At 35.8% G+C, this 15663-nt stretch overlaps 1 protein-coding gene across 4 annotated transcripts in view; it reads right to left on the bottom strand.

Moving 5' to 3' along the window:
- The window catches only part of LOC131065315 (DNA mismatch repair protein MSH6), a 123742-nt gene that overhangs the window by 51839 nt on the left and 56240 nt on the right, over positions 1–15663 (bottom strand). For all 4 annotated transcript variants that reach the window (XM_057999783.2, XM_057999784.2, XM_059219522.1 and 1 more), the window contains one exon: positions 1469–1560. In XM_057999783.2, the coding sequence (XP_057855766.1) occupies positions 1469–1560 (92 nt within the window). The remainder of the gene's footprint in view (positions 1–1468; positions 1561–15663) is intronic.

Below are 15663 nucleotides of genomic sequence, written 5' to 3' on the forward strand. Positions count from 1 at the left end.
TTTGCCACCATTCCAAACCTATTCTAACCACACTTGCATCATCTCAACACTAATTAATTAGATAAATTATATTTATTTAATCAATTAGGATTACCGTTTTAACATTCTCTCCATCATCAAAATAATCAAATAAATCATATTTAATTAATGAAATTAATTTCCTAAATCCCTCTCCACCAATTAATCAAATAATCTAATTATTTAATTACTTTGTCCAATGTCCCAAATCCTAATCTAATATCCTCTAATAAGACAAATCATGTCCCACTCATAATTAAAAATTAAAATAAAATCCCCATCATCAATCCTAATTCAATCTAATCTTCACTCCAAGCCATCAATCTAATCTTCAATCCTAGCCAAGAATCTAATCAACCAAACCTTAATCATTCATCCCTAACTACCATCTATCCAAATTCAAACAAACTTTGAACCTTATCCATTCACTTAATCAAATCAATCTTAACTCTCCAACAATTACCAGCAATTATTTCCACCTGCCTCCCAAATGCAAATTCAGAAACCCTCTCATTCAATCTTTGCCATCCATTTCAAATGAACCTCAACCCTCCATTCCTCTCATCCCAACTCCATAAATCGACTCCCATCCTAAACCAAATTATGAAGAGGAATCCAATGAAGCAAGCACATGCTGCCACATTAAAGACTTCCAAGAGCAACCCAACATTAAACACATTCACTCACTTGGGGTTTGCATTGATCTTTAGTCTCCAATTTAAATTTCCTTTCCTTTTTTGCTCACTTGGAGGTAGTTGCAAAATTTAAAGTTGAATTGAATTTTGCTTTTGTTTCCATGCCTTTTCCTTCATTTTTCCCCCTCTACGCATATCAGCTATGTTAATACACTAGCATAGATATCTTAAATACATCCATTTAAAATATGCTGAAGGAGAGCAATTTCAATGTGCTCATATTTAATTGGACATAGATTGTCTCTAGAATGATGTCTTTCAGCAATCTTTAAGGTACATGTATTTAAGACTGCAAATTTATTAAGAATATTGAATTTGACAAGTAAATGGCTGTCAAATTTATGTTAATGTGTTTTTGTTATCCACCCGCTTCATTACAACCATCCTTTGCTTTCATTGTAGTTACACTTTTTGGCAAAATAATAATTATTTGGAAAACACTATGATATTTCAGAAGCTTTAAGCTTCTGCAAGCTTTTATTATGCATCTAGATTCTATCTACAGAAGCCAAAAAAACCCAAACCACAGACAAGGAATTAACCTCCAAATTGATTAGATGTTCATGATAATTAGGATATCCCATAATTCATAAAAATCTATGATTTTCATTGACATGCAGCCCTAAAAGTAGTCAATACCAGCTGAATTAAAATAAGACTCTTAGCAGGAAGCACTATTTTAAAGCAGTAATTAGAACCTAAATAGTAACAAGGAATGTAAATGGAAGTTCTGTTTGTTTCAAGAAACACTTAACCTGCTTGCATAGAGGCGTGCAAGCAATCGCTCCATATCAGGCAGCCTAGCCAATTCTTTTCGAAAATTAACTGCAGAATCTGTGGCAGCACCCTGTGTAATCAGAAAGCAAATATCAAGAGGCAATACCTCAGACAGATACCATTCAGATCTGCTACCAACAACCCTCCATTATCAGCAATTAAACATCAGTCAAAGATAATTATTAATTATTAATAACGCTGTGCAATTAGAAGGGACACAAACTAAGCACGTCAGTTAGAAATATGCAAACTATTAAGTGATCAGTCGGCAATGGAAAGTAAGAATCACTTTCAACTTAACATCATTTTTATGATTTGTACCATGCTGCTCCTCAGAGCATAAGAGGCAAAGATCTTGATAACAAAGAAATGCTAGTTCTCAGACTTCTGTTCCTTCTTCTGAATACCACAATCAGATATTTCCAATAAAAACAGAAGTGAAAAAATTTGAGCAAATCTTATTTTACACTTGTAATAATCAGATAAACTAGTGATTGACAGGCATATTTATAATAGCATTGATGCAGCTCTCTGAAAATTTAATACTAGCTAATTCTTCCTCTAAAAATGATGAAAATGTCTGAAGTATTACACTTTGCTGCTAGGAATCAATGTTCTTTTTTGCAATCTCAAACAGTTATATTTCCTAATGGCAACAACAAGCACAGTTTATTTTTTTCAGTTCCCTTTTCATTTAAAAACAAAACCTAAAAGGCACAATGCGCTAACAAAAAAACAGCTCCAATGCGACAGTATGCTAGCATTAAAATAGGGTGTGCCCAATCAACAAGACAGAGGAGATCATATAAATTATAGCCTGGGCAGTTGGATAACGATTCAATCAATAAAGTGTAATGAAAGGCCATTTCATATGCAACTGTGCAATTCAATGCAGCTGACTCATGTGGCGACCAGTTGACCATCATAAAAATAATTGTCTATAGCTCAGACCAAGTGATATGAAAGTAATGTGATTCAAGAGAGAAAAGACCTATATGGATGCAACCACAGGGGCATATGAGGAAAATGTATCCATATCCAGCCTAAATTGTAAGAACAACATCTTCTAATAGAAACGCAGAATAGTTTGAGAAAAACAGATATCAAGTGGATCACCAATAAAACCATGTGAAATAGAAAGTAATAAGTAGAACCAAAGAGTGAGAATAAAGAACACAAATTTTATGGCGAATTATGGATTATTATGTGATGAAATGATCAATGAAGTAAACATTTACAGTGAAAATCTTTCTGGTTTTCTTTATCATATCTAAAATATGCAGTAACCAATATAGTGAGATTTCTGGATTTTGATTGTGTAACAATTTTTTCATCAATGTTTTGACTCATACTCCATGACCTATCATCAGTATGAGATAGAGACAGAAAAGAGAATGAAAGAATAGCATCAGACCAAGATAGTTAAATAGATGTGGGGATGGGGAGGAGGTGGGAGGAGGCACCAATCCAAAAAGTTACAAGGGTAAGAAAAGAGACTAAATCAAGTAATTAGTCCTAAGACCATGGAGAGGAGAGTAAAGAAATTGGAAGGGTGAAATGACCAGTCAAAGAAGACCCAAATATAATGCAATGTCCCCATTTTCATGAGGATCAGTTCGTAGAGGGTTTAGCCTATTCCTGGTTCTCATAGGCTAATACAGTTTGTTTAGAGGGTCGCTTGGGCAGTTGCTTGTCGCTTCACATTTTATTTTTATATGAATTTTGGTGAGATAATGTATTCTCATGTATGATGTCACGTGTGTTGTTAATTGCACTTTAAATTATAATGATATTTTAATATTATCTAAAGTGCAATTAAATATTAATTTAAGATGCAATTAAATATTAATTTAAGATGCAATTAAATGTTATTTTATAAAGGGAATCTTCTAGCAGGAGGCCAACCCATGTGAGAAAAAGAATAAATAGGGGGATGAGTCTCATTGTTTGGCATCAAATATTTGACATCTTTTGTGATTTGAACTTGTGGAGCCTAGGGTTTCTGCAGATCATTTCAGTCATTGAGAACGATAACTCTCATTGATCGGCATAACTGAGGTGGTGCAAGATCCTCCGAAGGGTTGCAATAGAGAGTGAAGGATACTTCAGTCTTTCACATTTGAGCTTACTGAGTTTTTGGCTTCAGCATTCATGGAAGTACGGATGGGAAGAATGCTTCAGATTAATGTGTATTTGATGTTTTTGAAACCTGCACTTCATTGAGGAGATAGACGATCTTTGTGAGAACATTTCCAGGGTGTTTTAAGGTAATTTATGAAGACATTATCAGGTCTGTAAGGGAGGCGATCAGACCCATTAATGCCCACATTTTCACTCATTACTCTCTGCTGGTTGATCGGAATTTTGTGGGCATTGGTGCATTAGCTTCGTGGGATCATGGAAATCATTTTCATAACAAATTGGAAGCTGAAGACAGCCTATTTTATTTTATCCTGAACCTGCAATTTTAGGGCATAAGGCGGTCAGCTCCTAGTGGGGCGATCTCTTATGATTTAGTTTCTTTAGAAAGACTTTCGTTCAAGTATATAGTACTTACGAATCTATACATAAACCTAAAAAATATAAATAGATGAGAATATAATCATATTCTTATTTACAAAAAAAAAATCCTATTAAACATATAAAAATATATATTCAAATATAAGACTATAATTATATTTTTTATTCACCCATCTTTCTCTTAAATTTATAGATTTCAGAGTATGTTCTTTTTTTTTTTGTTATTTGCATACTCTCATGCAAATGCATGGGCAACACTTTATCCTCATATGAATATAGGTTTATCCTTATGCATTCATTCAATAAATTTATGCACTTGCACTTACATGCATTCAATCGTTTATGCATAAATATATTCTCTCATAAAAAACACTCTCACACCCCTTTATTTACTCATCATATAGATATTTACCTAGAGGTATATCCATTCACATATGTGCAATCATATACCATGTCATATACATATTGTCTTTCATATATTCTTTTGTCTAATTAACTTCATATGCTCATGCATTTTAGCATTCTCCTTTGTACAATTTCTTACAAATTTTTAAACCCTTGTTAAACATTTACTTGAACAAACCCTATATTGTTATATTTTAAGTATATATATAGGTTAAAACTATTGGAAGATATATTATTTTAGGCCTATATTTAAATATATAAACAAAGTTCATTTATATGTACTTTAGTTTGCCCTCATGTCTCTCTTTCGGTTATGTATTATATTTGGGTCTTCCCTGATTCGCCATTTCAACCTTCCAATGCCATCCCTCTCCTCTCCCTGGGCTTAAGACTAATTAGTTGATTTAGCATCTTTCCTTATCCTTCTAACTTTTTGGATTGGTGCCACTGCACCCCCCCCCAATCCCCCACATCTACTTAATCATCCATTTCGTTCTCTAGCTTTATCTTTACCTAATGATTGATCATGGAGAATGATTGGAAACATTGATCTAAAAACTGTTGCACAATCAAAATCCAGAAATCTCACTATATTGATATCATGGACTGTGGAAATTTCATATTGTTAATATGCAGGCATGTAAACCACTAATCTAATGGGACATATCCCTCAAACCAAGGCATGCACTCAGAGCATTTTTGGGAAGGGAATGGGACGTTACCACCCCACCTCATTGACCTTTCTTTCATGTTAAACTTCCCTACCCTTTTTGTGTATGTTCTTTTGCAATCAGGTGTGTTGCCTCTCACCATAGCTTCCAGATATCCCCTATTTTAAAATCCACATTGATCTAAAAACTGTTACACAATCAAATCCAGAAATCTCACTATATTGATATCATGGACAGTGGAAATTTCATATTGTTAATATGAAGGCATGTAAACCACTATTCTAATGGGACATGTCCCTCGAACCAAGGCATGCACTCAAAGCATTTTTGGGAAGTGGATGGGATGTTGCCACAACCACTAATCTAATGCAGACATGTCCCTCAAACCAAGGCATGCATTCAAAGCATTTTTGGGAAGGGGATGGGATGTTGCCACCTCGCCCCCCCCCCCCCCCCTTGACCTTTCTTTCATGTTAAACTTCCCTAATCTTTTTCTGTATGTTCTTCTGCAATCAAGTGTGTTGCCTCTCACCATGGCTTCCAGATATCCCCTATTTTAAATTCCACACCAAGTTCCCATCTATCATGTCCCCATTCCAAGTGTAGGTCCTCGGAAGACCCTTAGCCTATTATTTTTATTTCAACACTATCATTTCCTTCACTATTCTCTGTGCTATTACATCTCCACTATTTTCTGCACAATATTCTCTCACAATTTTTTTGATTATTTCATATACCACATTTCATAAGGGCATTTCAACAAACAGCAAACTCAAAATAGGTGAGTTTGTTTGCCATGAAAATAGCTATTTCTTTTGGCCTACAGCCATCACAACTTTTTTAGTTGCAACAGAAAACAGTACATATTATCTCATGTCATATGAGCAAGGTTGCCAATTCAGGTTCCGGTTTGAGGGTTTGATTTGTGGGTTAAGGCAAAAAAAAAACTGGGGGTTGGGTTTGTTTTAGGTTCGTCCATACAAAAACATATAAAAATCAGAAATATATACATATTTGCAGCAGTAATTAAGTTCAAAATACACCACCATATTAATAGTCAAATATTAAATTTAAAAAATAATAATCTCAAGTGTCAACAATCAGCCATCATTGATCATTGATCAAATATCATATGGGGCATCAAAGCTATCATCATCATCCATATTAGATGACTATCTTCCTATAGGTCATTTGACTTTGGTTTACTTGTCATGACAATTATTTTTTATTATGAACTCTATAGACTGTAGTCTCAATAGACTATGAATGACATTTCATAGATAATAACTTGATGACTATCATATCCATGGCTTTTTTTAGAACATCGTGCTACATAGGATACTCTTCATAGAACACTATGATCTGTCTTCCGATACCTCTATCATTTGAAGTACATCACCCCATGGTGGATGACTAACGTGCCTGCCACATGTGGGCCAAGGGGGGCAAATGTGTATCCCATCCTTGGGCTTAGATGGAAAGGATCCACCAAACACCCAATTGTGGTTTCCCCACCAACCTCTAACATGGTTTATTGTTGGAATGGGATTAAAGAGGTCTCAATGATAGAAGGGTGGATAAGGCAGCATGGATAGGGGAGACAGATACAAGCTTACCCACTAAGCACACCACCTCATGTGGATGGCAGACTGCCACATGGGGCTAAGAGGGATGATATATCTGCTCTTGGGCTTAGCATGGGAACAGCTTCGGGCACCCTATCATGTTTCTCTTCTAAACCCTATTATGGTTGAACTCCAAATATGCACTATAGCTATTGTATAGTTTATCTAGAGTCGAAATAGTTATGAATATATGCTATCTAACCCTAGTTGAAATGATTGCTCTATGAATTATACTTTTGATACTTGTCTAACATGATTTCAGGACCTAAACCAAGTTTTATCTTGTTGAAGACATTTTATTGGTAAAAATATAATTCTAACTATGTTTTTTATTATTTTATTGGACTTGTGATTCTAGGGCAAGAATCGGGATCATCCCAAAAGGGGACATTACAATTACTATTTTTATGAAATTATATTTTTATATGTTGATTGTCAAAGAAATATGTATATAATCTATCTTTTCATTTCATTGAACTTGACACCTATTGTGAGGTATTCACACATCGCCCCATTGCAAATGGGGACCCCCACTTTTTGCTTTCTAGGGTTAGCTATTTTAGTTTTGTTGTTAGTTGTTTTAGTGTCTTAGCCTTTGCATTGAAGGGATTGAGTTTCTCAAAGGTCATCAAGCCAGGTGGATCTCCTCAAGGTGGAGTGAAGGAGGTCAGGTCAATTGAGTGATTAGGGGTTATTTAGATCATTCCTAGGGGTTTTGTATACTATTCGGTCATGCTTCAAGTTGCTAAATCAAACTTTGGTTGAATGCATAGTGTCCTCCTAAGTCTGTCCCTTACATCAAGGTCAGAGCAAACTCGCCTTAGAAGTCTGGAATGTCATCCTGATCTTGAAATGTCCTAAAATTTGACTGTCTGGAAATTTGTAGGATCCTCCAAAAACTTGGTTTTGCATTATAACTCCTAGAGGTCCGAAACCGCTCTCAAACATCCTGACAATATGGAATATGACTTAATGTTGAAACTTAGTAGCTTCAGTAAGATAAATGATTGAATGAGAGACTTCATTTAACTCTCATTCAATCATATACCTTATCGATATAACTACAATCTAAATGTAGACCTCATGATTAAATAAATGAACTTGTTATAATCATCTTATATGCATAATCAATCATACTATAATCATATTACTCATGTTGTGATTGTAATAAGATCAGACCAGACTTATGATAACTATCATAGATATCATATGATAGCATCGATTATCATATGATAACTATAACAGTTATCATCTTAATCTCACATTATACCGATTGATGATTATATTGTTTATCGGATGATTATATACCTGATGTGACCCGATTACTAATCGATCGATTATACTATTTAACGTGACCAGATAGTAATCGGTTTAATATGTTAAAATGATGTGACCGATAGTTATCGGTATATCACTTAAGTGAAGCGGTGCATATGCACCGATCAAGACATGTCTTGATCGAGCATGTCAAAAGACATGACCAGTCAAGGCATGCCTTGATCGATGGGCATTGCCTATATGTACATGTCAATGAAAAGCTGCAGTGACAGAGAAAATAATTAATGTTATCTTCAGCAACATGTGACATAAGAAACAACAGAAAATATCAGTAAAAGAATAACAATATTATATAACTTCAGACTTGAACATAAATTTGAATACCATTTACATGGCACCAAAGCCACGCTGATCGAACCTGAGGCATTCAAATTTGAGAAGTGCAAACCGAAGATATAAACATCATATTTCCCATGGCTAATGCTATCTGATTTGAAGACAGACTTGAAGGAGGCGACAATTTCTCAGCATGGAAGTTCAGAATAAAAATGATTCTAAAAGAAAATAAAGTTGAATCATTCGTAAGAGTTGAATCTAAAGAACCAAAGAATAAACCTGACAAATCGACATGGATTGAGGGAAATGAAAAGCCATGAAGATCATAATCGATGGAGTGAGAAATCACATCATGCCAATAATAACAAAGCATGAGACTGCCTACCATATGTTCAAAGCACTCGAAAATGCATTTGAGATAAACAATGCCAGTAGAACCCTGGCTCTAAAAAGGGAAATAAATCATATAAGTATATGATTTATGCGGATATCAGCCCTAAGGGATGAACTGGCAACGCTTGGATATGAGATCCAGAGCAAAGAGCTAACGCTCATTGCTCTAGATGGGTTGCCTAGTACATGGGAAACATTCGTCCAAGGCATTAGTGCAAGAGCTAAATATCCGAAATTTGATAGGCTAAAAGCAAATTGTCTTCAAGAGGAGTCAAGGTTAAATAAGAAGGGGATCAAACAAAAGAACATAGATGAAGATCTCCATGTTCTAAATACCAACTCCAACAAGAAAAACAAGAAGAAACATTTCAAGAAGAGAAAGAACCGACATGAGAAAAGGTCATCTAAAAGAGACAACTCTCACATTCAATGCTTTAGGTGTGATCAATATGGACACTACACAGCAAGATGTCTGGATAGAATCAAACAACAAGCTACATTTGCAAAAGTTAAAAAGGAAGAATATGACTCCAAGAAGCATGTATTCTACTCTGCCCTCTCCAGTCAAGATCCAATAAATCTAACACCTGGATCATTGACAGTGGGTCTTCAAGACACATCACTGGGTATAGAGAATTATTGGATTCCATGTTAGAAGAAACTGAAGAGGAAGTAACATTGGTGATGACTCTACACATCCAGTGAAAGGCGTCGGTACCTGCACCATTAAGCTCAAGACAGACATGTCTCTTCAACTCACCGGAGTTCTATGTGTTCCTGGCATCAAGAGGAACTTACTCTCCATATCTACACTTGAAGATGATGGGTACAGAATAACATTCATGAATGGTAAAGTTCTAGTATGGCCACAAAACTCTTCCATCAAGAAGGCTACAATCCTAGGACATAGAAAAGGCTATTTATACGAGGTATGTACTGAATCTAACCTAGCCCTACTTCATGAGATTATAGATTCAAATGAAATTTGGCATAGAAGATTAGATCATTTAAACTTTCGTGTTTATGCTCAATGGAAAAATTAGTAATTGGCTTGCCTAAGTTAAAACAATACCATTCTGGTACATGTAAGGGGTGTGCCTTAGGCAAAAATACTAAGAGTTCCTTTCAGAATAGTTCTAGGAAAACAAGCAATGTTTTAGAATTAGTTTATTCTGACCTATGTGGGCCAATGTTTGTACCATCATTAGGGGGGTTCCTTTACTATGTAATATTCATTGATAACTTCTCCAGGAAGACCTGAATCTATTTTCTTAAACGTAAAGAATTTGAAGAGATTCTCAAGAGATTTAAGGAATTCAAATCTCTCTCTAAAAACTCTTCCGAAAGGAAAATAAAAACCTTAAGGACTGATAATGGGAGGGAATACACCTCAGACATTTTTAGGGAATTTTGTAAAGATGCTGGGATTAAGAGGGAGTTCACTTTCCCTTACAAGCCCCAACAAAATGGGGTTGCTGAGAGGAAAAATAGAACCATTGTAGAGGCAGCCAAAGCCATGCTTCTTGATCAAAACTTAGAAACTCATCTTTGGGCAGAAGCCTCCAACACTGCTGTATACATACAAAATAGATGCCCTCACTCCCACATTGAAGATAAAACTCCTAAAGAAGTTTTCACAAGTATAAAACCTAACATCACTCACTTTAGGATATTTGGATGCCCTGTCTACTTTCATAAACCTAAAGAGAAAAGAACAAAACTAGAACCCTCTAGAAGAAAAGGAATCTTTGTTGGATACAGTGAAACCTCTAAAGCCTACAAAATATTTGTGCCTGGACATAGCAATATTGAGCTTAGTAGAGATGTAATATTTGAAGAAGACATAGCCATCAAAAGAGCCAAATACTCTATTAAGTCAAAAATCTATGTTCCATCTTCAGACATAGAAGAGGATTCCACTCCTGAGATTCAGAGGGAGTGCTCAAAAGAAAATGAAGAACAAATTCCTCCCCAAGAAATCGCTAAGAAATTACCTTTGTGGGTTCACAAAACAATGGAAGATGCAAGGGATTTTCAGCTCCTTCAGGGACTTTTAGAGAAAGTAAGAGGCCCCGAAGATTCACTAGCTATGTAGCCCTAATGAATGATCTCTCTAAATCAAAACCTTCTAGTGTACCAGAAGCTCTTAAACATGTCAGAAGAATATAAATCCATCCTCAACAATGATGTATGGGAAATTGTTCCTAGGCCAAAAGGGAAATCCGTTGTCTCGTCCAGGTGGCTATTCAAAATCAAACATGTTGCAAATGGTAGCATAGAGAAACATAAAGCCAGATTTGTTGCTCGGGGGTTCTCTCAGAAAGAAGGAATAGACTATGATGAGACATTTGCTCCAGTTGCTAGATACACCTCTATCAGAACAATACTGGCCATTGCAACAACCAAAGGTTGGACAGTCCATCAAATGGATGTGAAAACTGCTTTCTTGAATGGTGAAATTGAGGAGGAAGTCTACCTAGAACAACCAGAAGGGTTTGAGATCCACAATACAGAGACACGTGTGCAGATTAAAGAAAGCTCTATATGGTCTAGAACAGGCTCCCAGGGCCTGGTATGAAAGAATTGATGGCTATCTGTTGGGATTGGGATTCTCAAAGAATGTTGCAGATCCAAATTTTACTTCAAGAAAGTCAAAAAATGACATGCTGATATTGATCTTATATGTTGATGATCTTCTGATTACAGGAGAAAATCACTTTATTGGTCAATGTAAGAAAGACCTTGAAAAGGAGTTTGATATGAAGGATTTAGGCCTTCTACATTACTTCCTTGGATTAGAGGTTTGGCAAAACTCTAACAGCATTATACTTAATCAAGGAAAATACACCTTAGACATATTGAAGAGATTTGGTATGATGAACTGCAGACCCATGACTTCTCCCATGGAAACTAATCTTCACAAACTGAAGGAGGCAGCAGCAAATTCCCCATTGGTAGATCCTACACTCTATAGACAGATGATTGGATCATTAATGTACCTGGTCAATGCTAGACCTGATATTTGTTATCCAGTAAATGCCTTGAATCAATTCATGTGTGAACCTAAGGAGATTCATCTTATGGCAGTAAAACATATAATGAGATACCCTCAAGGCACTCTCAACTATGGACTCAAGTATGAGAATATTGATTTGAATCTTCACGGGTTCACTGATTCACATTGGGCTGGAAGTGTGACTGACAGGAAAAGCACCTCAGGTTGTTGCTTCAACTTGGGTTCAGCCATGATATCTTGGATTAGCAAGAAACAGTCTTCAATAGCTCAGAGCTCTACAATGGCCAACTATATCATAGCTTCCATGGCTACACGAGAAGTTGTATGGCTATAGAAGCTACTTGTGGGATTATTAGGAGAACCAATGAAGCCTACTATAATTTATTGTGACAATCAAAGTTGTATAAAACTCTCTGTGAACCCTGTATTTCATGATAGATCCAAACACATTGAGATCCCTCATCACTATGTGAGAGATATGGTGGATAGGAATGTGATTCAGTTGCAATATATCAGTACAGGAGACCAAACAACAGACATACTGACCAAACCTCTAGCCAGAGTGAGAGTTGAACAATTCAAAAAAGGTCTTGGTATGATTGAGTTATAACCAGTTTTTGTAATCTGTACTAATATATGAGATGTTCAATGTGTAAACTTCTTTTATCATGTTATGACTTTATGGGCTCCAACCCCTGTGTACATTTCTAAAAGGTGACGATCTTTTAGACTATGAACACTTGTATTAAACATTATGAGGTGACGATCTTGTAATGTTGATATCATGCTGACTTGATATCACTCTGACTCATGGATGTGCCATGATATGTTATGGTAGACATTATGTGACGTAATGTCAGCGCACATACCATAACCTAGATATAAGGGAATTCAACATTCTCAAGTATTTTATATCCAAGGTATCGCGTGTTATGTGATACTGATATCACATGTTATTTGATATCTATATCACGAGATGATGTGATATATTCCTATGTCACTCATTACGAGATGCATCATGTCACGAGCATATGTGATATGATCCCTTGTATTACGAAGTCATGTAATACATTTTATTATGAGAAATATGAGGCTTATTTTTCATAGGTCTCCAGTTATCTTCCCTAGCTAAGAGGGAGTGTTGAAACTTAGTAGCTTCGGTAAGATAAATGATTGAATGAGAGACTTCATCTATCTCTCATTCAATCATATACCTTATCGATATAACTACAATCTAAATGTAGACCTCATGATTAAATAAATGAACTTGTTATAATCATCTTATATGCATAATTGATCATACCATAATCATATTACTCATGTTGTGATTGTAATAAGATCAGACCAGACTTATGATAACTATCATAGATATCATATGATAGCATCGATTGATGATATCATATGATAACTATAATAGTTATCATCTTAATCTCACATTATACCGATCGATGATTATATTGTTTATTGGATGATTATAATCCTGACGTGACCCGATTACTAATCGATTGATTATACTATTTAACGTGACTCGATAGTAATCGGTTTAATATGTTAAAATGATGTGACCGATAGTTATCGGTATATTGCTTAAGTGAAACGGTGCATATGCACTGATCAAGACATGTCTTGATCGGGCATGTCAAAAGACATGACCGGTCAAGGCATGCCTTGATCGGTGGGCGTTGCCTATATGTACATATCAATGAAAAGTTGTAGTGACATAGAAAATAATTAATGTTATCTTCAGCAACCTGTGACATAAGAAACAACAGAAAATATCAGTAAAAGAATAACAATATTATATAACTTCAGACTTGAACATAAATTTGAATATCATTTACACTTAAAGTATAAGTGAATGCTTAAATGTTATATTCCATATATGAATCCTGACAGAGAGACTAACTTGTCAAATGAACTTCATGCTAGAGGAGAGGTGAGTGAACTTCATGTTGGAGGAGAGGTGAGCGAACTTCATGTCGAAGGAGAGGTGACGAACTTCATGTTAGAGAAGAGGTGAGCGAACTTCATGTTGGAGGAGAGGTGAGCGAACTTCATGTTGAAGGAGAGGTAAGCGAACTTCATGTTGAAGGAGAGATGAGCGAATTTCATGTTGGAGAAGAGGTGAGCGAACTTCATGTTGGAGAAGAGGTGAGTGAACTTCATGTTGAAGAAGATAGGAGCAAACTTCATGTTTCACCACTTTAGAGCTAAGTTTCTTCTTCACGAGTTTGCATTTTGAAGTAAAATTGACAACTTCATGCTTGAGCACTTTAGAGTGGATTTCATGATATAGCAAAATGAAGCGATCTTGAGAGTGAAGGTGGATATAAATAGGTCAAATAAATCAACTTCGGTAGTTAAAGGAGATGAGAGAAGTTTTTTTTTTACTTCGTGCATTGAAGAAAGTGAGCGAAATCCCCAACTTCATGCATTGGGGAAAGAGTGCGAATTTCATGTTTTCACCAAGGAGAGCGAATTTCATAAGCATGAGTAAAATTGAATAAGAAAAAGGACTCAATGCCAAATGAACTTCATGATCTCACCAAGAGGAGCGAAGTAGAGTGATTTAAATGAACTTCAACTTCAAGGAGATAGGAGTGAACTTTGGGTTCAAGCAACTAAGAGCAAAATTCATACTTCATGTATCAAAAGAGATGAGCGAAGTTGATAACTTTAGCAGCTGCAAGCTTCAAGCAAAATCCTCCACTTCACAAATTGCTAAGGAGGAGCGAAAAGCGAACTTCATGAGTTGAGGTTTTGAAGCGAACTTCATGAGTTGAGGTTTCTGAGCGAAGTTTACTACTTCATGTGTTTGGGATAAGGCGCGAAGTTCATGATCTTGCTAAGTGGAGGGATTTTTAAGAATGAAGTTGGATATAAATAAGAGAAATAATTAAGAGAAGCAACTTCATGTTTCACTAATTTAGAGCGAAGTTTTTCACTTCATGGATCACCGATTTGGAGCGAACATGTTACTTCATGAACTACCGATTTGGAGCAATCTTACAACTTCATGAATAAAAGTGAAGGAGCGAACTTCATACTAGAAGGTTTTTGAGCGAAATGTTACTTCATGAATTGAAGAAGTGAAGCGAAGTTATACTTCATACATTGAGAAATAAGAGCGAATGTCAACTTCATGAATCAAGTTTCATGAGGAATTTTAACTTCATGTTTGAGACAAGAGAGCTTCATATAAGGGGGTTTCAATGGAAAATTACAATTTTACAAACCAAGGGATACAAATGAACTTCAAGAATTAAGACATGAGCAAACTTCACAATTTGAAGGGTATGAGCGAAGTTCAAGAAAATGAAGAAGATTAAGGCGAGGAGAAACTTAATGAACACCAAGGATGGAATACACTTAACGAGCTCCTCTCTTCACGAGCAAAAAGCAACTTCAAGTGCTCCTTCATAAAGGCGAATTTCTCTAGATCTTCTTATCAAACCTGCAAAACACATAAAATCAAGAGATATATCAAGCTAAGAAAAACTATCAAAGTTATATATTATGTATTTGATATCATGTTTGTTTTGTTTTGTAGATGGGAGAGGATGGTGATTGCAAAGCAAAAAGGAGGAAAGTTGTAAGACCTACACCACCATGCAAGAGGAGAAACTTCACGACCAAGAGGAATTCAACCTTCACCACACCATGGATACATGAAGAGATCAAAGGAGTGCGAAAGAGAAGTTATACAATCACTCAAAAGCAAGAAAGCAAAGATTCAACTACATCAATAACTCTCATCACAACTACTTTGAGAGAGCCAGATAATGTTGAGTATCAAGAGATATTCCTTCATGGTGAATCAACTCAAGTCTACAATGTGCAAGAGTGAAGTGGCATCTCAGATGGCGTTCCAGTCATCATTCCTCCAGTCAATGAAGTCCACATCAATGCATCCAAGTTCAATGAATCAA

The sequence above is a fragment of the Cryptomeria japonica genome, chromosome 4 (assembly GCF_030272615.1).
Source record: "Cryptomeria japonica chromosome 4, Sugi_1.0, whole genome shotgun sequence".
Lineage (NCBI taxonomy): Eukaryota > Viridiplantae > Streptophyta > Pinopsida > Cupressales > Cupressaceae > Cryptomeria > Cryptomeria japonica.